The sequence below is a fragment of the Lampetra planeri genome, chromosome 31 (genome assembly GCF_965212315.1).
Source record: "Lampetra planeri chromosome 31, kcLamPlan1.2.h2, whole genome shotgun sequence".
NCBI classification, from domain to species: domain Eukaryota; kingdom Metazoa; phylum Chordata; class Hyperoartia; order Petromyzontiformes; family Petromyzontidae; genus Lampetra; species Lampetra planeri.
This window is the reverse complement of record NC_136137.1, coordinates 4,349,170-4,375,946: the sequence shown is the minus strand read 5'-3', so window position 1 is coordinate 4,375,946 and position 26,777 is coordinate 4,349,170. Positions and strand designations below refer to the sequence as shown.

The window sequence follows — 26,777 nt, the reverse complement described above, 5'->3', positions numbered from 1 at the left end:
ACGCCCGTATATTTGCATGGCTCCTTCCCCGTGATCACGTGGATTTTTCTCCGGATCCTCCGGTTTTTCCTCCACATTTAGAAATATGCATTTAGAGTATTTGGCTGCGATACATTTACACTTGATAGGTCACTCCGTTGGAGCTATCATTTGTGGCCAGGTCACTTCTGAAAAAGAGCTATATGGCTCAGTGGGCCTTACCTGGTGAAATAAAACATTATGACAACCCTAACATGGAAAAAAAAAACACATTCTCTAAAGTGTATGCAAATTGTCAGTGACAAAGGCCGAAATAAAATTAGGTCAATTTTCAAACATAGGATCCACAATTTTTTCATGTCACCGAGGGAAAAGTGATATTCTCCTTTCGAATGGCCATCATCTGTCTGTAACCGAGGCGTACATTGTGGGGGGAGCGGGGGGGGGGGAAGTGGCTCAAGACTCCGTGAAGGTTTTCTGGGTTAAACAAAGAGCACACATTACTTCGTATAGATATATCAGAACCTTTAGAATAATTACTCTTTTCACAATCTGAATATTTATCTAGCCTGTGGGATTCTGAACCGAAATTAACCTTCTGAGAACTCGACCGAATTCGCCCTTTAAAACAAAACACAAATTCCTGCAAGGTCTGCATTTTTCTGGACACCTGGCACTGGAATAGAAAACAAACAAATTCCCGACATTCCTCGAATCAGGTGAGGACAATTATGTTAATGAGCATTGTGAAGACAGACACTAAACTCTGCCACCCCTGCTGGACTTCACAATGCAGTTTACCATAAGGCAAGTCTACTGAGAGCGTTACACACATGCGGACCATGTTTAACAATATGCATTACTCGTAGGATACACTTGTAATAACGAGCAAATGAAAGCAACTCCTATGCTTGCGCTAGGTTTATTGTTACAACGCGAGACCACGAGAGATGGCAATTGCTTGGAGAATCTTCCATCCAGCAGTGGATAGATCAAGGCTGACGATGGAATATCGTGCACATGATAAGTCTAACAACCAGTGCGATTCCCAACCACAATTTTTTTCATGGAACAACCCAAGCATTGGATTTAACATTTATTTTAAAGATCCTGTGACAACGTACACAAGAGTTAATTCCAAGCCAACACCTTAAGCTCGAATCTAAATTTGTAATCGTATGCATGTTAAAATTATTTCGCAGCGAAAGTAGCCAACCGCGCAATGTTAGAAATCAGTAATTATGCAACCACAGAAATGTAATCACTCAAGATTGAGGTCCTTCATTTAAAACCGGTGAGACAGCCCCCACAATGTCCAAAATCTTGACTTGAAAAACGGGACCCGGATTATTTAGTATGAGCACAGTATGAAGAGCTAGAATTTCTAGTTGTGGAACCCACTAGAGACAACATCAAACTGTGGGGACCGAGCGATAAAAATCAGCTCGCGTGCAGAAGAACATCACAAGACCCATGAGAGACACAGCATCGGCTTGGAGAGGCCTTCATTTTTCAACGTACAGATCATGGCTCACGTGATTCTGAGAAGAAAAAAACAATCCATTCGAAACAACATCAACTGCTGATCTTTTTTTTTTAATCACGGTGGCTCCGATTAGAACGGTTGGCTACGTACGGTGCGAAAGAAGTTCAACAATATACATCTGGGCGAGTCACCGGCACAGATATTAAATGAACTCTAATTTAAAAAAAATGTATATCAACTTTAACAGACCAAATTTCAATACTGTTTGCTTGCAACTTATAAATAACCAATCTGGATCCTCCAGCTCTCCGTGACAAAAGAAGCACAAATGTTGTAGCTCACAACGGGCATCTCACCTCGTATTTAAATAATTAATTAGCTACGACAGATGGCCGACTAAAAGGGGCCAAAGCGCACAATGAAGACAAAGATCCCCTCCGTCCGTGTAGCCTCAACAGACTGGGGGCAAGTGCTGTTAGCGAGCAGCACCTATGAAGGCCGGCACTGTGGCACACGGGGGGTGGGTGGTCAGCACCACGCCCGACCGCCTTTGTCTCCCCAGTGGCGACGTTTTTGGAGGCCGAGTCGACTTAGGCGAGGCCCAGGACCGGTTCAGATAATCGTCACTGGGTGTTGGCCGTGAGCGGGAATCGGACTCAGGTCGCCGGGTTCGTAGCGCAGCAGTACAAACCATTCCATCACCGCTCACAAGGAACACACATAAGTAGGTAAAAGGTCGTCCAAAGGAGTGGGACAGAAAGACATCAATAGTGTCTGACAAGACAGATGGACCAGCAATAAACAATAGGACACAAAAACACACAAACGACGGACGGAAGGACAATCGAGCAATAAACAGACAATACGTTGCGTTCTAAGCTGTTGAACTACAACGGAGCACAAAAATCCCGAGAAAAACACACAATCGGTCCATCTTGCACAAACCTTCCTCTCAAGCCAAAACGCCAAGTTGAACGCGCGCCTGCGGTCGCGACAGCTCATCGCTGCTCCTTCACGAATATCAACTCGTTTAAGATTTTAAACAACGCCAACTATGGAAAAAAAACGTATAGAACCAGACGGCAAATCCGCACTCAAGACAACGGGAGGCAATCCTTGCTCTGTGCTCACGCAAGAGCTATACAAGCCGACTAGACCAGCAAAGAGCGAGGGGTTTTACACATTTCAGTAATACTACAAGCCGAATCAAACAGGGGAATTCCAGATTCGTCGGTCACCACACCCCCTTGGGCACCCGAGCAGAAAGAAAAGATGCTCACCCTAGTGTGTGTATGAAAAAAAAGACTCGTTTCGTCACGTGCCGAGATATCTTAACATTGGTGGTATGAAACAGCTGCCAATTCGGGGCGCGTTTTTCCCCCACTTAGAGAAACACATTCGGGACTTTCCCCACGCACAGTATTGCACACTTCTTCCTTCCAGGTTATTGTGCCTGGCGACTTTTTGAAAACCAGACAAGACCCAATTGGGGAAAGCGTTAGTTTGTAAAAAGAAATGTCTGCCTTTGTAAAAAGAAATGCTCGCATGTTAACTCACGTTAGCGACAAATTCAGACTTTTTTTTAAAGATCACCGGACTGCGTGTACACAACAGCCCAGAATTGCGTTTGAGAGTTACGCCTGTGTATTGACGAGATGGCTTATGCTAAAAAAAACACTCGCCTTCACAAATAACCCTGTGGGAAAACGCAACATTGGATAGGCGACGTTTGGGGCAATGGTCCTGTTGGCGAGAAGCACCTACGAAGGCCGGGAGCGGCACACGACCGGGTGGGGTGGCCAGCACCACGCCCGGCCGCCTTTGTCTCCCCAGTGGCGACGTTTACACACCACACCGGGTTAAACTTTTGAGGCCGAGTCGACCTAGGGGGAGGCCCAGGACCGATTCAGATAATCGTCAAAGGTGGTGTTTGGGTGGCAGTGAGCCGGGAATCGAACCCGGGCCGCCGGGTTCGTAGCGCAGCGCGCTAACCACTACACTACCGCTCCCCACATATACACACACACATACATACACGTGTGGGTTTCTCCATGTGCTCTGGATACCTTATACATGTAACAAAAATAATTGGCCAATAACACCTTACTCATAAGGAGTGACCAACGTAAAAGTAAGAACAATGGAAGGAACCGGAAACAGAGGACCTCACAGAGAGAATGGCAAGACGACGACATCACAGAACAAGGGTGGCACAGTCGGGTTTTTTACAATCGGGTTTAATTGTCTATTTTTTTATATTAAACCCGATCGTCTGAGATTGGGAGAAATCCGGTGTAATTGGTCCTAATTGCAGAACCGCACTTCGCCAACTTCTCAACGATGGGCTTCATCCATTCCAAGCGAAGGAACTCACTGGCGCCCACGATTGTGGAGGAGAAGCTCGTGTTCATCAAGACCAACCTGCCCGCCGCATTCTACGACTACCCCGTGCCCGACGGCCCCGAGTACGATGATAGCAGCACCGACGAGGAAGCAGCCTAAGCCTTGGATCAGAGTTTCGTATTCATTAAACCAGGTTTTAATTCCCCAAAATCGGGTTTAATTGTATTAAATAAAAAACCCGATGCCTTCCGCTGGAAAAATCGTGTTTTTCCCACCCATGTCACAGAATGGTGCCAGAGACGGACCCACGACTCAAGCACATTGGTGGTACAAGACAGAGGAAAGTGGATACAAATGACGAAATGTGTCGTGGACACCCGCGGGCTATCTGCCCATGAATCGTGATGACGATGATGAGCACCTTAAATAGAGAGGACGGCAAAGCTTGGGCGGCAATTTGGCACCGGCTCACCATCTGGCAGCTGCATTCCCGCTTGCCTGTGATTCGACGCGCCTCTGAAGAAGGACTTCTTCACAATTCTAGCGAATCGCCTGATGAAACTGGTTGGATTCACCAGCGAAACGTCGTACTCGAATTGTAAATGTTGTGGTTTAACTCTCCAACACACCGGTGTGCTGAACTAGTAACGAATTGGCACGTTTCGTTGACTCGACAAGCCTTACTAATTGGCTGTGCCGGTTGGTGGTGGCGGGTTTAGCGACACAATTACATTCACGCAATCTAACCCCCCAAAAAAACTATTATGGATTGTTCTCTGTCGGAGAGCGAGCGAAAACTGTGCACGGTACAAGTTTAAATTATTGTTACATATTCAATGACAGCGTTATTCACGAATGTATAAAGTGTTTTGTTTGTCCTCATGCGGCCACCCACTGCCAACGCAGCATCACAAACAAATTCAGCCCTTCTTTAACTAGGGGGAGCACAAATCGTGATGTGTGTATACACAAGGCATTAAACATTGTCCAATTGGGTCACAGCTTTGCAGACTGGCATATTATGGGACCACCGGCACATTTAAAAAAAATACCCAAAGCACATGGACCCTTACTGTAAGTCACATATGATAGTAAACATGTCACAGCACGAGTATTCGAGAATAAATCACGAATGCTGTCCCCCCCCCAGTCCAGAGAGTGGGGGAAATACCACATTCCTTATCTATTATTTGTATACAGTGTAGGGCAAAGAGCTCATACACGCGGCATGCAGCCTCATGTTACATTACTGTGGTTTGTACCACAAACACAGGAAGTTCAGCTTTAGAAATGACGAAAGCAAGTCAAGTTGATCTCCCGTAACAGCTTTTCATTAAAAAAAATACATTTTGTCGAATGCGTGTTACTTGCACAGATGACGGATTATTCGCCCCCAAGGAACAAACATCATAACAAGTTCAGTACACATTGATTTTAACTTATTCTCCGTGTGGTACAACACTGTATGACGTGCCATTCTCAGCCGAAAATCAATTATTGTGCAAGTATATTTCACTAATCCTCACCAAGCAGAAAAAAACCAATCCCCACAATCGACGCAGCATGGAAAGAGGGCCTACACCCAACAGCACGTTCACAAAGGGTTATTTGAAAGGACATTTACATTTTTTATGGAGCGTTAATGATATGTGTGGAACGCATAGAGTTGTACCGCATACAAAGAGCTCTATAATAATGAAAGAATAAGGATAGATTTAACCCTTTCTCTGGCAAGACCACGGGTGTTAAGATGTTCAAACACCAAATAGTTACCTTTTGAAAGCAATCAAGTCTGCATGAACCACGTGTACTTGGCCGACACCAATCCGTTTCAAAGACAAAGCATATATTAATTAGCAGAGCATGTTCGTTAGTGTGTGTGGTTAATGCCGGCTCGATTCCTTGCAAAAGGTTTCTATTTGGTGTTTGACCATCTTTACACCTATTGTATTGCCTCAAATTTGTTCAAACCTATTCTTATTTATTCATACTTTGATTCTGGCAAAAAGGTCCCATGATATAGGTCTGTAATCGTTTTTTCGTGTCACAGAAAATGGCCCTGCCGACAATTACCATACAAAAAACACAGACAAGATATTGTACTCTCGTAAACATCAATACAGGGTCTTTAATGCCCACTTCAAAACCAATGGTTGGTCGCCAACTGCCTGACCCAGACTTAACGTGGCTGACCGCGTGAGATGCAAGCCAACTCGGCATGAGCCCCACTCAACTCGCCATTAAAAAACGACATCAATTCTTTAAAAACACAAGTTTCTTTTTTTAAAGGCCACAACGAAAATGCACGCAACGCACTAAACATAAAAATAGCCGAGCCGTAATAAACAAATGCACGTGGCACCTTTACAAATGAGACCAACTACCCAATTACCACATGCATAGAAGCCCTGCATCTCCCATCCCCACCACAACACATACAATATTAAAACTGCAAATGAGCCAACTTTGCATGTGCTACACGCCACCACTGTGGTTTTGTATTTTTTGGCCATTCTTCTATTTGTGATGCCAAACCAATTTGAGCCTTTAAACGGGGAAACACAACAAAATGCTTGGCCACAAAGAAGAGCTGCAACCACGACTCCCGCCAACCCCCTGTTGAGCCTAATAGCCTGCAGGGCAAGTGTCGTTAGTGGGCACCTGTTATAAAACAAAGAAGGTCAACACACGCCAAGAGCTGGTGTGTGGCCCCCAAAAAAACCACACGCAAAGATCGACCCCCCCCCCCGACCCGCCCGCCCGCCTCTCCGCCCTCCATTTAGAATCAACATCAAGCGTTTAAGAGAAATTTGGCTGCTAGAAATTTCCACGCGATAAGCCACTTCTCGTTGAGCTATCATTCGTGGCCAGGTCGTTTCTGAAAAAGAGCTATACAGCAGCTCAGTGGGGGCCCTTGGCTGGTAAATTAAAAATATATAGTAGGAGCCTTACGTAGCCAAATGCGCTCCGATTAGCACGGTTGGCTACGTACTGAGCGAAATAAGTTCACACCACATACAGACATACGGCAAGCGCTGTTATCAAGCAACTATCAAGCCCGGAATGGCACTCAAAGAAGATGGTGTGACCAGTCCCAAAACCCGGTCGCTTTTGCTTACCAATATTTTTGGGTCTACACACTGCATTCAAAGGACGAGCAGAGGGGTATTCTTCATTGCAAGGCCCACAGGGCACTGGCAGCCCCTGGTGGCCTTTAGTGCGGCCCTCGAATGTAAAAACGCCCCTATTTGCAGGCGGTTTGGCAGCCCCTCGCACCGATGTATTATCGGCAAAAGTAGCCATTCACTGAAAATTAGTAGAGCAAGTTTAGACCCAGAATAGATTCCGATACATGGGCTGGGAATCAAACCCTGGTCACTGCGACTGTGGCATCGTGTGCCGTTTATGGGCGTATTTATTCGACTGGGTCGCAATTCAACACAAGAAACGATTAACAATTATGTTTTCACACCGTAGTGAATGTACAGGGTGGTCCAGATGTCTCGTGACTCCCATTTAATTCCTCTAAACATTTAGATATTTTTTAAGTAAGCTTTATTTAAAACAGGAATGAATATATACAAAGGAAAAACATGTTAGGGGTCAATTAACTGGGGGGGATCACAAAACACCTGGACCACCCTGTAGAGGCCTTAGGGAGTTAAGTGAAAAACCCTAACAAAACATGCATGAACTATTCTTACACAATGACATTCAATGCATGTTTCGTGAGCTTGGAGAAACGAAATTAAATCATGCATCCATCCAAACACCCTATTATTCCTCACTAGCCATCAGGACATGCCGGGGAATATAATGACGCACCAACACACACACACTCGCACGCAAGAGGCCAGTCAACCTACAGCAACCGATGAAATGTATTTACTTATCAAGATGGTTCTCGTATGATAATTGGTTTTTACCCTTCTATCTGGCAACAAAACTGACACCTTTTTTACAAGGAGTCATGTTTGCATAGACCACAATACTGCCAAAAGGCGCACCTGGTCCAACCCATGTGAGACTAGGCTCTAAGGAAAGCTGTCTCGGGTGTGGTCCAATGAACTTCAAGGACAGTGCATATATTATCAGAGTTGTGTTTTTGTTTGCATTATGGCTGCAGGTATTGTGGTCTATGCAAACATGACTCCTTGTAAAAAAAGGTGTCAGTTTTGTTGCCAGATAGAAGGATAAAAAAACAATTATCATATTTTTTACTGGCAAATGAGGTTCCAATGGCGTAAAAGATGGTTCTCGCTCAAGAGACATGGGCCTTACAGAAATGCCACGCTCTGCTGTTGTCAATTCACTCGAAAGAGAACTTACACTTCCCATGCAGGTCATGCGGTGGGGTTATATGACTCTACTTCACCATCGCTAGTCAATGTGGGTCGGTGAAGGTGGGAAAGTCTAGATTCGACTACCCCGATACTTTTCGATTTAAAGCTTCTTTCGTGACTGCAGGGACTCATCTTCTTGGTTCTTTCGGTAAAGTCACGTAGAAGGGAAGTAATACAATAATAAAAATAAAACATAATAAAATAATTCTCATGATGTTTCGGCCACAAAGCAAGCAGCCGTCCTCAGGTGAAGAACAGGTCTGTCGGAAAGACAGCATCTGGGTCTGTCGGAAAGACAGCGTCTTCTTGGTTCTTTCGGTAAAGTCACGTAGAAGGGAAATAATAAAATAATAAAAATAAAACATAATAAAATAATTCTCACGTTTCGGCCACAACGCAAGCAGCCGTCCTCAGGCGAAGAACAGGTCTGTCGGAAAGACAGCATCCTTCTTGGTTCTTTCGGTAAAGTCACGTAGAAGGGAAATAATAAAATAATAATAATAAAACATAGCAGAACAGGTCTGTCGGAAAGACAGCGTCTGAATGAACACCACCAGGCTTGGCAGCGTATATTTAAGCTGGGTTGGAGGGTGAAGAGCCCTTCTACGTGACTTTACCGAAAGAACCAAGAAGATGTACCCCGATACTCTTACCTGCTGCATTCTGCACAGAGCAGGGAAGTTCCTGACGGTCTCTGCGCTGCTTTCTTCCATTGCTCTTCTTCGTTTGAAGTAACAAAAAACGCCCTGTGGGCAGAAACAACACGGCAATAACATTGTCAGGATCAATAAAGCAGCACGCAATTTCACATTCCAGTTGGTGACAATCCATCGTACTTGGAAATACCTACATTTGTTTAACGATTCTGAGAACTACACACTCACGACCTTTAGCCTACTTGACTCACGCAGAGACTCGTGACTTGGCCCTTGGAAAGCAGAACTATCTCACTGGACCACTCTTGACACTGATAAGCAACTAGGGGAGGATGAAAATATTTGGATAAGCGTAGTTGGTCTTTGACTGCCTCGAAGTTTTTTTTGTTTTGGAAAAAAGCACAGATGAAGTCAAATTTATTCCTCAGTTTATTAGGCAATTATTAAAAAGAGCGGTGAAACTACATTTTATGCCTTCAACGAATTGCGGTAAGATTATAAGCTTTGCTTGGGGCTATTTTTCTTGACACACACTTGGGGTGACATAAAACAAAAGGAAAAGACAACTTCCTGTAGTTTCATTGTAAATGGTGTTGCCAGGCAGTTTATAAGATGTATTTTAAGCATTACATAATGGGCCATTAAAGAGTTTTACTCGAACAAAATAAAGCAATGCAGTGCACTTAAGTTTTCTTTATTTTAATCGTGGAATAAAACCACAAACACAATTCAGCAACTATACATTTTTTCATCACCGTTCCAAGATTTTTTTTCATAGCATGAGATTTACCATGAATTCGGGTAAACAGTGAAGCTTTGGTTGTGGCTTTTCTCTGACTAATAGTTTAAAGGTTGCACAGGGGTGAGCCACATGGCATGGAATGTGGAAGGGCAAAGTGTGGATTCTCCAAGGGGCCTTCACTCACCACTGGTGGGAAAAGTAAACGTTTCGACTTTCAACGCTCCACATAATAAAAATACGCTTTGATAAACCAATGATTGTGAGCCAAATTAACAATTGAATTAACTCAAATGTGCCACTGAAGTGTAAACTACAGTATGTGAATTCAGCCTACCATTTAATGGATTTAATTAAAATGTGCATATTCAGTGGAATTAAAGATCAACATTCTCGAGAAGAGATTAACCTGGTGGCGTCGGTGATTCCCGTGTCTTGCTTGCACATGTACTAAGCTAAACTATATATTTAATATTAGCTCGTTTTCAGAAGCGACCTGGCCACAAACGACAGCTCAAAGTGGTGGCTTAGCACGTCGAAATGTATAGCAGCCAAATCACTCTAAACGCAGGGTTTCGAAATGTGGAGGGAGAAACCGGATTGGCACGGATAAAAATCCACGGCAAGAACATGTAAACTACTAATATACACGCATCATCATCATCAGGTTTGAGATCAAACCCACGTCATCCTGCATATCAGGGGAGGGAGTTAACATCTCGCCACCGTGGCGTGTACATTTTAAGTATCGCTTTAGGAGAAATTCACGACTCACCTGATGCTACATTACACGACTCAGTAATTCATTCACTACCCATCATGCCCAAATATTAACGCCTTAGACAATATTTAATTTTGTGTCGGTGTAAAACAGGTACCAGATATTCAATTCTGGAGCAAGCCTATTGTTAAACGTTTGTCCATTAAATTACGATTGGTATTGTATTATCTATTGTATTATCTGTATATATCCCCAGACATTATGAAGATAACAGTTTCCCCCAATCACATGATGACATTAAAACAAGACCAATTGGAGGTAAATATTCCCAATGAGCTTTCACGTGCTTAAAACCAGATCAATGATAATCTGAATGGCATTTCAGCTGGTGAAATGATACCAGAGATATTGCCACACTCTCTCGTGGCAAACAGGCCAACGTATACTTCAGTATCATTCAAAATCAACGCACTCGCAACACACGCTTAAGATAAATGGTGAAGCTATAATATACGTGACCATGTTGAACTACATAAAAACCACAATAGAAATACTCTTTGGTTCCAAAATAAAATAAATCGCACGTTTTATTTATTTGGTTCTTTCGGTAAAGTCACGTAGGTGTACAAAATAAAATGTGCGATTTATTTTCTACCTACGTGACTTTACCGAAGAGTATGGATTCCTGCAGTCACGAAAGCTTCAAATCACAATATAAATATAGAGAGGTAGATATCAAATCACGTGTATCTGGTTAAAATACACCAAGGGAAACAACATCAATAAGCGTTGACAACATTAAAGGGACATGAATTACATACAAAAAAACTGCATAGTATGGTCCTGTAAATGTTAAACTAAACTAATTTTTTTCATTTCACCAGACAAAACCCACTGACCTATTTAGCTATTTTTCAGAATCAAACTAGCGGGTGATAATTGTCATCATGTGTATGATGGCATAGCACCCAGAAATACTCTATGATCGCACGTTTATTCTAAAATGCGGAGGGAAAAACCGGAGGACCGAATATACAACAGGCATCGTGTGTCAGGGTCGGGCTCCAAACGACGACCTCCTGCATACCAGGCGAGATTCTGGCCACCCGTGGAGCCCCTTAACTTAACGCGACTCTGAGATGGTCAAACAATGAATGGCACATTGATTAAATAACACCTTCCCGAACAATATGTAAATAAAACAATTACACGATCACCCCCTCCCCCCGCAATTTAACTTGGGTTTTAATAAAGGGAATACCGCATGCGACGGACAGTAAAAGAACGTGCACGTGGAAATCTTTGAGGCCATTTTACCAACGAGGGCTTATTTTGGGTAAAGGAGATCTGGCGATAGCAATGGGTTTAAATAATGAGCATCTGGTGATAGCAATGGGTTTAAATAATGAGCATCTGGTGATAGCAATGGGTTTAAATAATGAGCATCTGGTGATAGCAATGGGTTTAAATAATGAGCATCTTGTGATAGCAATGGGTTTAAATAATGAGCATCTGGTGATAGCAATGGGTTTAAATAATGAGCATCTTGTGATAGCAATGGGTTTAAATAATGAGCATCTGGTGATAGCAATGGGTTTAAATAATGAGCATCTGGTGATAGCAATGGGTTTAAATAATGAGCATCTGGTGATAGCAATGGGTTTAAATAATGAGCATCTGGTGATAGCAATGGGTTTAAATAATGAGCATCTGGTGATAGCAATGGGTTTAAATAATGAGCATCTTGTGATAGCAATGGGTTTAAATAATGAGCATCTGGTGATAGCAATGGGTTTAAATAATGAGCATCTGGTGATAGCAATGGGTTTAAATAATGAGCATCTGGTGATAGCAATGGGTTTAAATAATGAGCATCTGGTGATAGCAATGGGTTTAAATAATGAGTATCTGGTGATAGCAATGGGTTTAAATAATGAGTATCTGGTGATAGCAATGGGTTTAAATAATGAGCATCTGGTGATAGCAATGGGTTTAAATAATGAGCATCTGGTGATAGCAATGGGTTTAAATAATGAGCATCTGGTGATAGCAATGGGTTTAAATAATGAGCATCTGGTGATAGCAATGGGTTTAAATAATGAGCATCTGGTGATAGCAATGGGTTTAAATAATGAGCATCTGGTGATAGCAATGGGTTTAAATAATGAGCATCTGGTGATAGCAATGGGTTTAAATAATGAGCATCTGGTGATAGCAATGGGTTTAAATAATGAGTATCTGGTGATAGCAATGGGTTTAAATAATGAGTATCTGGTGATAGCAATGGGTTTAAATAATGAGCATCTGGTGATAGCAATGGGTTTAAATAATGAGCATCTGGTGATAGCAATGGGTTTAAATAATGAGCATCTGGTGATAGCAATGGGTTTAAATAATGAGCATCTGGTGATAGCAATGGGTTTAAATAATGAGCATCTGGTGATAGCAATGGGTTTAAATAATGAGCATCTGGTGATAGCAATGGGTTTAAATAATGAGTATCTGGTGATAGCAATGGGTTTAAATAATGAGCATCTGGTGATAGCAATGGGTTTAAATAATGAGCATCTGGTGATAGCAATGGGTTTAAATATTGAGTATCTGGTGATAGCAATGGGTTTAAATAATGAGCATCTGGTGATAGCAATGGGTTTAAATAATGAGCATCTGGTGATAGCAATGGGTTTAAATAATGAGCATCTGGTGATAGCAATGGGTTTAAATAATGAGCATCTGGTGATAGCAATGGGTTTAAATAATGAGTATCTGGTGATAGCAATGGGTTTAAATAATGAGCATCTGGTGATAGCAATGGGTTTAAATAATGAGTATCTGGTGATAGCAATGGGTTCAAATAATGAGCATCTGGTGATAGCAATGGGTTTAAATAATGAGCATCTGGTGATAGCAATGGGTTTAAATAATGAGTATCTGGTGATAGCAATGGGTTTAAATAATGAGTATCTGGTGATAGCAATGGGTTTAAATAATGAGCATCTGGTGATAGCAATGGGTTTAAATAATGAGCATCTGGTGATAGCAATGGGTTTAAATAATGAGCATCTGGTGATAGCAATGGGTTTAAATAATGAGTATCTGGTGATAGCAATGGGTTTAAATAATGAGCATCTGGTGATAGCAATGGGTTTAAATAATGAGCATCTGGTGATAGCAATGGGTTTAAATAATGAGTATCTGGTGATAGCAATGGGTTTAAATAATGAGCATCTGGTGATAGCAATGAGTTTAAATAATGAGCATCTGGTGATAGCAATGGGTTTAAATAATGAGCATCTGGTGATAGCAATGGGTTTAAATAATGAGTATCTGGTGATAGCAATGGGTTTAAATAATGAGCATCTGGTGATAGCAATGGGTTTAAATAATGAGCATCTGGTGATAGCAATGGGTTTAAATAATGAGTATCTGGTGATAGCAATGGGTTTAAATAATGAGCATCTGGTGATAGCAATGGGTTTAAATAATGAGCATCTGGTGATAGCAATGGGTTTAAATAATGAGTATCTGGTGATAGCAATGGGTTTAAATAATGAGTATCTGGTGATAGCAATGGGTTTAAATAATGAGCATCTGGTGATAGCAATGGGTTTAAATAATGAGCATCTGGTGATAGCAATGGGTTTAAATAATGAGCATCTGGTGATAGCAATGGGTTTAAATAATGAGTATCTGGTGATAACAATGGGTTTAAATAATGAGCATCTGGTGATAGCAATGGGTTTAAATAATGAGCATCTGGTGATAGCAATGGGTTTAAATAATGAGTATCTGGTGATAGCAATGGGTTTAAATAATGAGCATCTGGTGATAGCAATGGGTTTAAATAATGAGTATCTGGTGATAGCAATGGGTTTAAATAATGAGCATCTGGTGATAGCAATAGTTTAAATAATGAGAATCTGGTGATAGCAATGGGTTTAAATAATGAGCATCTGGTGATAGCAATGGGTTTAAATAATGAGTATCTGGTGATAGCAATGGGTTTAAATAATGAGCATCTGGTGATAGCAATGGGTTTAAATAATGAGCATCTGGTGATAGCAATGGGTTTAAATAATGAGTATCTGGTGATAGCAATGGGTTTAAATAATGAGTATCTGGTGATAGCAATGGGTTTAAATAATGAGCATCTGGTGATAGCAATGGGTTTAAATAATGAGCATCTGGTGATAGCAATGGGTTTAAATAATGAGCATCTGGTGATAGCAATGGGTTTAAATAATGAGTATCTGGTGATAGCAATGGGTTTAAATAATGAGCATCTGGTGATAGCAATGGGTTTAAATAATGAGCATCTGGTGATAGCAATGGGTTTAAATAATGAGTATCTGGTGATAGCAATGGGTTTAAATAATGAGCATCTGGTGATAGCAATGGGTTTAAATAATGAGTATCTGGTGATAGCAATGGGTTTAAATAATGAGCATCTGGTGATAGCAATAGTTTAAATAATGAGAATCTGGTGATAGCAATGGGTTTAAATAATGAGCATCTGGTGATAGCAATGGGTTTAAATAATGAGTATCTGGTGATAGCAATGGGTTTAAATAATGAGCATCTGGTGATAGCAATGGGTTTAAATAATGAGCATCTGGTGATAGCAATGGGTTTAAATAATGAGCATCTGGTGATAGCAATGGGTTTAAATAATGAGTATCTGGTGATAGCAATGGGTTTAAATAATGAGTATCTGGTGATAGCAATGGGTTTAAATAATGAGTATCTGGTGATAGCAATGGGTTTAAATAATGAGCATCTGGTGATAGCAATGGGTTTAAATAATGAGTATCTGGTGATAGCAATGGGTTTAAATAATGAGTATCTGGTGATAGCAATGGGTTTAAATAATGAGCATCTGGTGATAGCAATGGGTTTAAATAATGAGCATCTGGTGATAGCAATGGGTTTAAATAATGAGCATCTGGTGATAGCAATGGGTTTAAATAATGAGTATCTGGTGATAGCAATGGGTTTAAATAATGAGCATCTGGTGATAGCAATGGGTTTAAATAATGAGCATCTGGTGATAGCAATGGGTTTAAATAATGAGCATCTGGTGATAGCAATGGGTTTAAATAATGAGTAGCTGGTGATAGCAATGGGTTTAAATAATGAGCATCTGGTGATAGCGATGGGTTTAAATAATGAGTATCTGGTGATAGCAATGGGTTTAAATAATGAGCATCTGGTGATAGCAATAGTTTAAATAATGAGAATCTGGTGATAGCAATGGGTTTAAATAATGAGCATCTGGTGATAGCAATGGGTTTAAATAATGAGTATCTGGTGATAGCAATGGGTTTAAATAATGAGTATCTGGTGATAGCAATGGGTTTAAATAATGAGTATCTGGTGATAGCAATGGGTTTAAATAATGAGCATCTGGTGATAGCAATGGGTTTAAATAATGAGTATCTGGTGATAGCAATGGGTTTAAATAATGAGTATCTGGTGATAGCAATGGGTTTAAATAATGAGCATCTGGTGATAGCAATGGGTTTAAATAATGAGTATCTGGTGATAGCAATGGGTTTAAATAATGAATATCTGGTGATAGCAATGGGTTTAAATAATGAGCATCTGGTGATAGCAATGGGTTTAAATAATGAGCATCTGGTGATAGCAATGGGTTTAAATAATGAGCATCTGGTGATAGCAATGGGTTTAAATAATGAGTATCTGGTGATAGCAATGGGTTTAAATAATGAGTATCTGGTGATAGCAATGGGTTTAAATAATGAGCATCTGGTGATAGCAATGGGTTTAAATAATGAGTATCTGGTGATAGCAATGGGTTTAAATAAGGAGCATCTGGTGATAGCAATGGGTTTAAATAATGAGTATCTGGTGATAGCAATGGGTTTAAATAATGAGCATCTGGTGATAGCAATGGGTTTAAATAATGAGTATCTGGTGATAGCAATGGGTTTAAATAATGAGTATCTGGTGATAGCAATGGGTTTAAATAATGAGCATCTGGTGATAGCAATGGGTTTAAATAATGAGCATCTGGTGATAGCAATGGGTTTAAATAATGAGCATCTGGTGATAGCAATGGGTTTAAATAATGAGTATCTGGTGATAGCAATGGGTTTAAATAATGAGTATCTGGTGATAGCAATGGGTTTAAATAATGAGCATCTGGTGATAGCAATGGGTTTAAATAATGAGCATCTGGTGATAGCAATGGGTTTAAATAATGAGTATCTGGTGATAGCAATGGGTTTAAATAATGAGCATCTGGTGATAGCAATGGGTTTAAATAATGAGTATCTGGTGATAGCAATGGGTTTAAATAATGAGCATCTGGTGATAGCAATGGGTTTAAATAATGAGTATCTGGTGATAGCAATGGGTTTAAATAATGAGTATCTGGTGATAGCAATGGGTTTAAATAATGAGCATCTGGTGATAGCAATGGGTTTAAATAATGAGTATCTGGTGATAGCAATGGGTTTAAATAATGAGTATCTGGTGATAGCAATGGGTTTAAATAATGAGCATCTGGTGATAGCAATGGGTTTAAATAATGAGCATCTGGTGATAGCAATGGGTTTAAATAATGAGCATCTGGTGATAGCAATGGGTTTAAATAATGAGTATCTGGTGATAGCAATGGGTTTAAATAATGAGCATCTGGTGATAGCAATGGGTTTAAATAATGAGCATCTGGTGATAGCAATGGGTTTAAATAATGAGTATCTGGTGATAGCAATGGGTTTAAATAATGAGCATCTGGTGATAGCAATGGGTTTAAATAATGAGTATCTGGTGATAGCAATGGGTTTAAATAATGAGCATCTGGTGATAGCAATAGTTTAAATAATGAGAATCTGGTGATAGCAATGGGTTTAAATAATGAGCATCTGGTGATAGCAATGGGTTTAAATAATGAGTATCTGGTGATAGCAATGGGTTTAAATAATGAGTATCTGGTGATAGCAATGGGTTTAAATAATGAGCATCTGGTGATAGCAATGGGTTTAAATAATGAGTATCTGGTGATAGCAATGGGTTTAAATAATGAGTATCTGGTGATAGCAATGGGTTTAAATAATGAGCATCTGGTGATAGCAATGGGTTTAAATAATGAGCATCTGGTGATAGCAATGGGTTTAAATAATGAGTATCTGGTGATAGCAATAGTTTAAATAATGAGTATCTGGTGATAGCAATGGGTTTAAATAATGAGTATCTGGTGATAGCAATGGGTTTAAATAATGAGTATCTGGTGATAGCAATGGGTTTAAATAATGAGTATCTGGTGATAGCAATAGTTTAAATAATGAGAATCTGGTGATAGCAATGGGTTTAAATAATGAGTATCTGGTGATAGCAATGGGTTTAAATAATGAGCATCTGGTGATAGCAATGGGTTTAAATAATGAGCATCTGGTGATAGCAATGGGTTTAAATAATGAGCATCTGGTGATAGCAATGGGTTTAAATAATGAGTATCTGGTGATAGCAATGGGTTTAAATAATGAGCATCTGGTGATAGCAATGGGTTTAAATAATGAGTATCTGGTGATAGCAATGGGTTTAAATAATGAGTATCTGGTGATAGCAATGGGTTTAAATAATGAGTATCTGGTGATAGCAATGGGTTTAAATAATGAGCATCTGGTGATAGCAATGGGTTTAAATAATGAGTATCTGGTGATAGCAATGGGTTTAAATAATGAGTATCTGGTGATAGCAATAGTTTAAATAATGAGAATCTGGTGATAGCAATGGGTTTAAATAATGAGCATCTGGTGATAGCAATGGGTTTAAATAATGAGTATCTGGTGATAGCAATGGGTTTAAATAATGAGTATCTGGTGATAGCAATGGGTTTAAATAATGAGCATCTGGTGATAGCAATGGGTTTAAATAATGAGTATCTGGTGATAGCAATGGGTTTAAATAATGATCATCTGGTGATAGCAATGGGTTTAAATAATGAGTATCTGGTGATAGCAATGGGTTTAAATAATGAGCATCTGGTGATAGCAATGGGTTTAAATAATTCGCATCTGGTGACAGCAATGGGTTTAAATAATGAGCATCTGGTGATAGCAATGGGTTTAAATAATGAGCATCTGGTGATAGCAATGGGTTTAAATAATGAGCATCTTGTGATAGCAATGGGTTTAAATAATGAGTATCTGGTGATAGCAATGGGTTTAAATAATGACCATCTGGTGATAGCAATGGGTTTAAATAATGAGCATCTTGTGATAGCAATGGGTTTAAATAATGAGTATCTGGTGATAGCAATGGGTTTAAATAATGACCATCTGGTGATAGCAATGGGTTTAAATAATTAGCATCTGGTGATACCAATGGGTTTAAATAATGAGCATCTGGTGATAGCAATGGGTTTTAATAATGAGCATCTGGCGATAGCAATGGGTTTAAATAATGAACATCTGGTGATAGAAATGGGTTTAAATAATGAGCATCTGGCGATAGCAATGGGTTTAAATAATGAACATCTGGTGACAGCAATGGGTTTAAATAACGAGAATCTGGTGATCGATATCAATGGGACAATCGAAAACGTGCAAGGCCATATCGTTATAACTGTATCCTTTATTAAATAAAGAGGGAGGGGGGGGTAAATTATCATCTATACTTGTCAGCTGTATTACTATAATTGTATATTTTGTTAAATAAAAAAACATTTATTCTCAATGTGACCACGACTTGGGTTTAATTAAAGGGACATCGTTGCTTATCAATGGACTCGGTCGAAAGCGAATGCACATATCCGATAACCTCAATAGGACATCACCAGGATGTAATAGTGATTTAATATTTATTTTGTTATTTTAAGAAACGGACGGGAACCTCAGGACACAAAGAACACAACAGCAGCGAGGCATTGACGACATCAACAAAGCAATCACAACTCGCATTTGAAGGCTTAATATTACAAGGCAAATGTAGGTGGGTAGTTTTACAACACAGTAATCACACGCGTATTACAATTAACAAGTATGTTTAAATTAAACGATGTTAATGTGGAAACACGGCGGCGCCTACCCACAGCGGCAGGCCTCGGATTGCGAATCGCCCCCCCCCACCACTTCTAACGCGTTTAAAAAAAATGTTTTACGTTATTTAATGTTTCGTTATTTAAGGACGGGCCTTAAGAAACTACAAAATGACCATTATCGAGATAATTTACAAATATTTTTAAATAATTTAAAAATATTTGTAAATTAAAATAATCTTTAGTCTCTTCCCCCACCTCTTACAAACTATCGCGAGATTTGCGATGTCGGTGTATGGTGCGTTGGACAGTCTCGCGAGATTTGGTGGGGTACATTTAGATAGCGAAAATGTTGTAAAAATGCTTAAACGATGTTGAACTATACCCTCTCATTCCAAATTATACCTTGAGGAAATATCCACTAGTTATGTGTTCAATTTAGACTTGCTAAATATTCGCCTACATTAAAAATACAATGGAAATAATGTGTACAGGACCGAGTGAATTGACTTTTAAACACGATATTAAATATTGAACGCGAGTATTTTAACGTAGTCAAATCACGGTTCTTGAGATTTAAAAAGACTGCATATTTTATGTCTTACAACATTTCATACGAATTGCACAGTACAACAACCTACACACGTGCCTTTAACAACCCTTTTTTTAGTTTTTTTAAATTGTTAAAGAAACACCAAATTACAACTTCCCTTGTGTAACAGTCCATTAATGATTAACAATTGTTTCGCTATTATACGCAACAAATGTGTCGTAAAACAGCCTTGACTCATGTAAAAGCAGACACCCAGCCAAATGTACTTTATATAAGCAACAAAAGCCTCATCCAGCAGTGGATTTCCCAAGACGAAAGCCAAAAACAACCAAAGATTAATCGACAATGAATATCCCCAAGTCCTTTTGAAGATTCAATCTATTGTTTCCCATTCCATTGTGCGAAAATTAGCGGGAACTTTTTTTCTTTCTTTCAACTTATGCGAAGATTTAAATCAAACTACACAACTTCTAGGCAAACCATTTAAAAGAACAAACTTTCTTATAATCCAATAATAATGCCACATTAGTTTATATTGGTACTGCAGTACCACACAATGCCTTTAGAACGGACACTTAGAACGCAAACTCTTTGGTTTTTTCGGTAAAGTCGCGTAGGTAAAACATAAAATAAATGAAAACTAAATAAAATCACGACGTTTCGGGCAAAACCTTCTTTGTTACTCCACTGATGGATTAAACAACACGAATGTCTATTGCAAACTCAACTTAATAGCAACACCATGCACTCTGGGCTACTTCAGATAAAGATAAAACACTACGACTTTCTAAACAATGCTTACTCTAAACGACATTAAATTTTTATAAAAATGGAACTTCTTGATAACACGACTGCCAATGTAACCTCATTAACTAAAGTGATACAACTACACCGCTGCAACGTTTACAATAATTATAACACTGAAACCTCTACACGTTATAACCAGTGTCAGTCAGAAAGGGCTTTTCAATGCCACGTGCTCTGGCTTATTTGACCATACTTCACCACGCTGGTCAGTACGAGTTGGCGAATGCTGCCAGAGTGTGTATTAAGTTACATCTGTAGTGTAACAAATGTAACTTGGCACTCTCTACCATGAATTAAGTCGGACCAAAACAGTGAAAATACAATCTTGATTTGAAGCTTTCGTGACTGCAAGAATCCATATACTAGTAGTAGGTTTTTACCCTTTTAAACTGGTACAAAACTGACACCTTTATTCAAGGCATCATGTTTGCAATAACCACAACACAAGTAGTCAAAAAAGCAAACAAAAAGAAGCAACTCTGATAATGATAATAATAATATGCACTGTCCTTATCATTATCAGAGTTGCTTCTTTTTGTTTGCTTTTTTGACTACTTGTGTTGTGGTCATTGCAAACATGATGCCTTGAATAAAGGTGTCAGTTTTGTACCAGTTTAAAAGGGTAAAAACCTACTACTATATTTTGCCACTGGTAAAAGAGATCTCATAGTGTTAATCCATATACTCTTTGGTTCTTTCGGTAAAGTCATTTGGAACATCACTCACAACCTTTGGGTCATTACCAATGTATTGAAGGATCTAAATATATCATACAAGCTTTACCATTTCTGACATAAATACTGGTTTAATAGCAGATCTGAGAAGGAAACTGGGCACACACGTAGGATGGAATACAACAGGAACATTTAAAGTTGTTGTGGTTGTTGTGGTTGTTGTTCGGATCAATGGAAGTAAGACCTCACGACGACATCGTCAGAGAGATGTGGGCACTAAACTCGAGCACATTGGACACGACACGAGAAGTGGAAACTATTTGTTGACGTGATGCTGAAAGCAGTGGGGGCCATCTACGGGGCCAATCTGCCCGTGATGATGATGATGAAGTTTAGTTTCATTTCATTGGTATATAGCCCTGTGAGCCATTCGGCTCTTGAATCGGGTGCAACCACAACAAACAAAAAACATGAACAAGAAAACATCTTAAAGTGACTTTTTAACTTTTGCAAAAAGAAAAATCCAGGGAAAAACTGCAAAGTCTTCCAGAAAAGGCACCGTACACCAACGCTGTGTAAAAATCCCAGTGGGATGCAAGTCAAACAACAACAAAAACCACAAGACAACTTATATTAAAGCCATCATTCTAACTCCGTACTACAACAATCAAACGTGGCCAAACCAAAAAACTTTCGAAATCACCAAAATAAAGCCATAAAAGCAATGTAACGGTGATCATAATGATGGACGATTTGGGTGTTTAAATATCTTGACACCTCCTGTATTTAAGGTAAACACGGACAAAGACTGTCAGAATCATTCAACATCATTGATATAACCGGCCAAAGGGCCCACTGTATCTCTTATGTTATCTATTTTATTGTGATTACTTTACCACCATACACTCCAGTACTTTACAAACGCAACGCTTAATTCAGTCGTAACCCTGTGGTGTAACAGTGTAGCCACTAAACAACACAGAACTTGGTAAAAACAACTAATTCGGAAACTTACCTCTGTGTAAAAGTCGCGTGGTTGGTGGCAGTGGTGGTTAACCAACTTGTAGAAATCGGCGCTCCCAAAGCCGTCTTCGCCGTCTTTATCGAATTCTAATAATCAAAGATAACCCAAACGCAAATTGCCAACCCGACTCTCTAATCTCTAATCTACACCAGGGTTGGACACCAGCCACACACAGACACACGTGTGTGTGTGTGTCCGTGTGGCCGTGTCTGTGTGTATGTCTGTGTGTATCCGTGTCTGTGTGTCCGTGTGTGTGTCCACGTGTCTATGTGTGTGTAGCCGTGTCTTTGTGTGGCCGTGTCTGTGTGTGTGTAGCCGTGTCTGTGTGTCCTTGTGTGTGTGTCCCCACGTGTCTGCGTGTGTCTGTGTGTGTGTGTCCGTGTGTGCTACAGCAGGAGACGACAGCGGTGAGTGTACCACGGAGTTCTAGGAAACTGCGAATTTAAATAAAAGTGCCACCGGACTCCCTCCCCGGCTGCGAGCCGTGGTGGTGATGATGGTGATGGAAGTGTCAGGGGGGGTGGAGACTCCATAAATACCCCGGGGGGGTGATGTCACGCGGCCCACCCAAAGCTCTCCGCTGCCATACAAAGGTAAAGATCCCCCGGGTAGCCTTCGCAGAACGCTGGGGGCAAGTCGCTGTTGAGCTGCGAGGGGCCGCCTTCGAAGGCGGAAGTTACCCCGGATCGACCGGGTTCCTCGTGTGATGATTGGTGCGCTAACCACTACGCCACCGCTCCCCGCCCACCACCACCACGTGTACCAAAGGCCCCGTGTAGCCTTAACATACTGTTGGGGCAAGTGCTGTTGGCGAGTAGCACCTACGAAGGCCGGGAACGGCACACGAGGGGGTGGGGGTGGCCAACACCACGCCCGGCCGCCTTTGTCTCCCCAGCCGCGACGCTTGCACACCGCACCGGGTGAAACTTTTAAGGCTGAGTCGACCTAGGGGGAGGCCCAGGACCAGTTCAGATAATCGTCACTGGTGGTGTTGGGTGGCCGTGAGCCGGGTTCGTAGCGCAGCGCGCAAACCGCTGCGCCACCGCTCCCCAAGTGTGGGATGGGGGGGGAGAGATTCCTTTCGCATCGTCAAAAGGAATGAACCCCCCTCCCCCCCCACCTCGACATTCTTTACGTTGCTGTAGAGATTATGTGTGTGTGTTTGTGTATTTACGGCTCTTATGCAAATCCACTGCTGGATGAAAGCTTCTCCATCACACACCTTGTCTGGATGAATGTGAATGTGCCCCCACCACCTCCTCCCCCACGTGCTCACGTCTGTACACTGCTGAGTGAAGGCCCCCCCCCACGTGGATGAATACCAATCCACGTGCTGCGTCTATCAACCGCTGGATGAGTTCCCTCCCCCACGTGCTGCGTTTTTTTCCACCGCTGGATGAGTTCCCTCCCCCACGTGCTGCGTTTTTTCCACCGCTGGATGAGTTCCCTCCCCCACGTGCTGCGTTTTTTCCACTGCTGGATGAGTTCCCTCTCCCACGTGCTGCGTTTTTTCCACCGCTGGATGAGTTCCCTCCCCCACGTGCTGCGTTTTTTCCACTGCTGGATGAGTTCCCTCTCCCACGTGCTGCGTTTTTTCCACTGCTGGATGAGTTCCCTCTCCCACGTGCTGCGTTTTTTCCACTGCTGGATGAGTTCCCTCCCCCCACGTGCTGCGTTTTTTCCACTGCTGGATGAGTTCCCTCTCCCACGTGCTGCGTTTTTTCCACCGCTGGATGAGTTCCCTCCCCCACGTGCTGCGTTTTTTCCACTGCTGGATGAGTTCCCTCTCCCACGTGCTGCGTTTTTTCCACTGCTGGATGAGTTCCCTCTCCCACGTGCTGCGTTTTTTCCACCGCTGGATGAGTTCCCTCCCCCACGTGCTGCGTTTTTTCCATCGCTGGATGAGTTCCCTCCCCCACGTGCTGCGTTTTTTCCACTGCTGGATGAGTTCCCTCCCGCCACGTGCTGCGTTTTTTCCACTGCTGGATGAGTTCCCTCCCCCCACGTGCTGCGTTTTTTCCACTGCTGGATGAGTTCCCTCCCCCACGTGCTGCGTTTTTTCCACCGCTGGATGAGTTCCCTCTCCCACGTGCTGCGTTTTTTCCACCGCTGGATGAGACCCTCCACCCACGTGCTGCGTTTTTTCCACTGCTGGATGAGTTCCCTCCCCCACGTGCTGCGTCTATGCACCGCTAGATGAGGTCTTTCCCCCACGTGTGTACTGCCTTATTTCCTCACTGATAGTACCCATAGAGTGCTGTTCGCTCAACAGCACTTGCCCCAACAGTCTGTTACAGGCTATACGGGCGATCTTTGTCTTTGCAACCCACACGCATTAGGCTGCCTTAGGCGATACCTTAAACAAACTATACGTACTGTTCACACAAAGTTACCTGGTTCAAAATAGAACAGGTATTTCTCTCAATTATATTGATCATATTCAAGTGTTGGAACTTCAGGTCAATCGAGTTTAACAAACACACGCTAAAAGTCGGGTTCGCTTTAAGCCAACCTGCATTGCTCCAGTGTGGTGAAGTATGGTCAAACTTAACGTACGGTGTAAAAGTTCAACATACACACGTGGGTTACGTACGGTGTAAAAGAAGTTCAACATACACACGTGGGTTACGTACGGTGTAAACGAAGTTCAACATACACACGTGGGTTACGTACGGTGTAAAATAAGTTCAACATACACGTGGGTTATGTACGGTGTAAAAGAAGTTCAACATACACACGTGGATTACGGTGTAAAATAAGTTCAACATACACACGTGGGTTACGTACGGTGTAAAAGAAGTTCAACATACACGTGGGTTACGTACGGTGTAAAATAAGTTCAACATACACACGTGGGTTACGGTGTAAAATAAGTTCAACATACACACGTGGGTTACGTACGGTGTAAAAGAAGTTCAACATACACACGTGGGTTAAGAAAAAGCCCAATGTCAGTTCCTGAGTGTTGTTTGATTCCGTCGGTCAGTGTGGGTTGGTGCAGGGCGAACAGCCAAGTCTAGGTATCACTTGCCACCCGAGGTTAGCCGTGGCAGATAACCGCCCTAAGTACAGATGTTTTATAGTAACACCTCAATTTACGCCCTCCCGCTTTACGTAATTTCACTAAGCCAGAGGTCGACGCCCAATATAACAAGATCCGTTGTAACTTTCGAATTCGGTCAAAACAAACCTTCGATATTTCAAGAGCCGCAATGCACCGTTCGTGGTCCCCGAACGAATATCGTCACAAAGGAGCAGTCCTTAAACAGCCCCACGCGGTTTTTATCGGCGCAGGTTGCCGAGGCCTGAGCAAAAACCTACTCAACCTATTGATACCCAGTCCCGATTTACGGACTGCGTCCCTCGCCATAACGTTCTTGAGTATGTATAGGTTTTCATTTCATATGCAAACCCACTGCTGGATGAAAGGTTCTGCACTACAAATCTTGTCTGGATGAATGTGAATGCCTCCCCCCCCCTCCCCCACGTGCTTACGTCTGTACACTGCTGAGTGAAGGCCCCCGACGTGGATGAATATCGATCCACGTGGTAGGTCTATTCAACGCTGGATGAGGTCCTACCCCCACGTATATGTTCAGAACTTTGAGATATTTTGATATTAAATTAGTTTCATGAAATTTTGATTTAAAGCTTTCGTGACTGCAGGGATTCATATTCTTGGTTCTTTCGGTAAAGTCACGTAGAAGGGAAATAATAAAATAATATAAATATAAAATACAAATTCTCACGGCGTTTCGACTGCAACACAAGCAATCATCGGAATTTTGCTGGAACAGTCAACACCTGATGACGGTTGCGTGTGTTGCTTCCGAAACGTCGTGATTTAATTTATTTAAAAAATTTTACCTACGTGACTTTACGGAAAAAACCAAAGAGTACGGATCATTGCAGTCACGACAACTTCAAATCTAGAATTAGTGGCTCGTTATTTTTGTTTGCCCAACCCCTGTCCATGGCCAACATGGTGTGGACTGGTGGAGAGAACCATCACTCGCCATGGATCGGAATTGACTGGAAGGGGCCAACATCCACAGCGCAGGGCGTTAACCACTGCGCCACCACTCACTCTGTATCGTGTATAACACATTCCTGCGGAGGGAGCTGGTAGGAACGTTGGGTTGCTCGGTCAATGGCCAGGGTCAACGGCGGCGTGGTGTATTCCGCAAATATGCCCGACTGTGAGGGCGGTCACAAGCCGGCGTGAGTAGGTTAAACGTTGAGTATTATAAGGGCACCACGGGGTGACCAGCCCCTCCCCACCCAGCCCCACCCCCCACCCAGCCCCTCCCCACCCAGCCCCTCTCCACCCAGCCCCACCCCTCCCATTTTTGGATACACGACGGACGGACAGAATAATCCCCTGTGGGCTGGTGTAACCAGTATTATCATCAGTCTCATCCCTCTCTGGCCGATTGTGTGTGTTACACTTG

The 26,777-nt window shown here is 41.7% G+C and overlaps 1 protein-coding gene across 2 annotated transcripts in view; it reads right to left on the bottom strand.

Annotated features, from left to right (window-relative positions):
- The window catches only part of LOC144729112 (uncharacterized), a 35,341-nt gene extending 12,400 nt beyond the window's left edge, over positions 1-22,941 (bottom strand). Inside the window, exons 1-2 of one of the 2 annotated variants that reach the window (XM_078609067.1) lie at positions 22,318-22,941; positions 8,805-8,897 (exon numbers count right to left, since the gene is read on the bottom strand). In XM_078609067.1, the coding sequence (XP_078465193.1) occupies positions 8,805-8,864 (60 nt within the window). In that variant the 5' untranslated portion in view covers positions 8,865-8,897; positions 22,318-22,941. Of the gene's footprint in view, positions 1-2,410; positions 3,133-8,804; positions 8,898-22,317 lie in introns of those variants that run through there. The other variant, XM_078609068.1, reaches the window with a different exon arrangement.
- Positions 22,942-26,777: the final 3,836 nt, after the last annotated feature.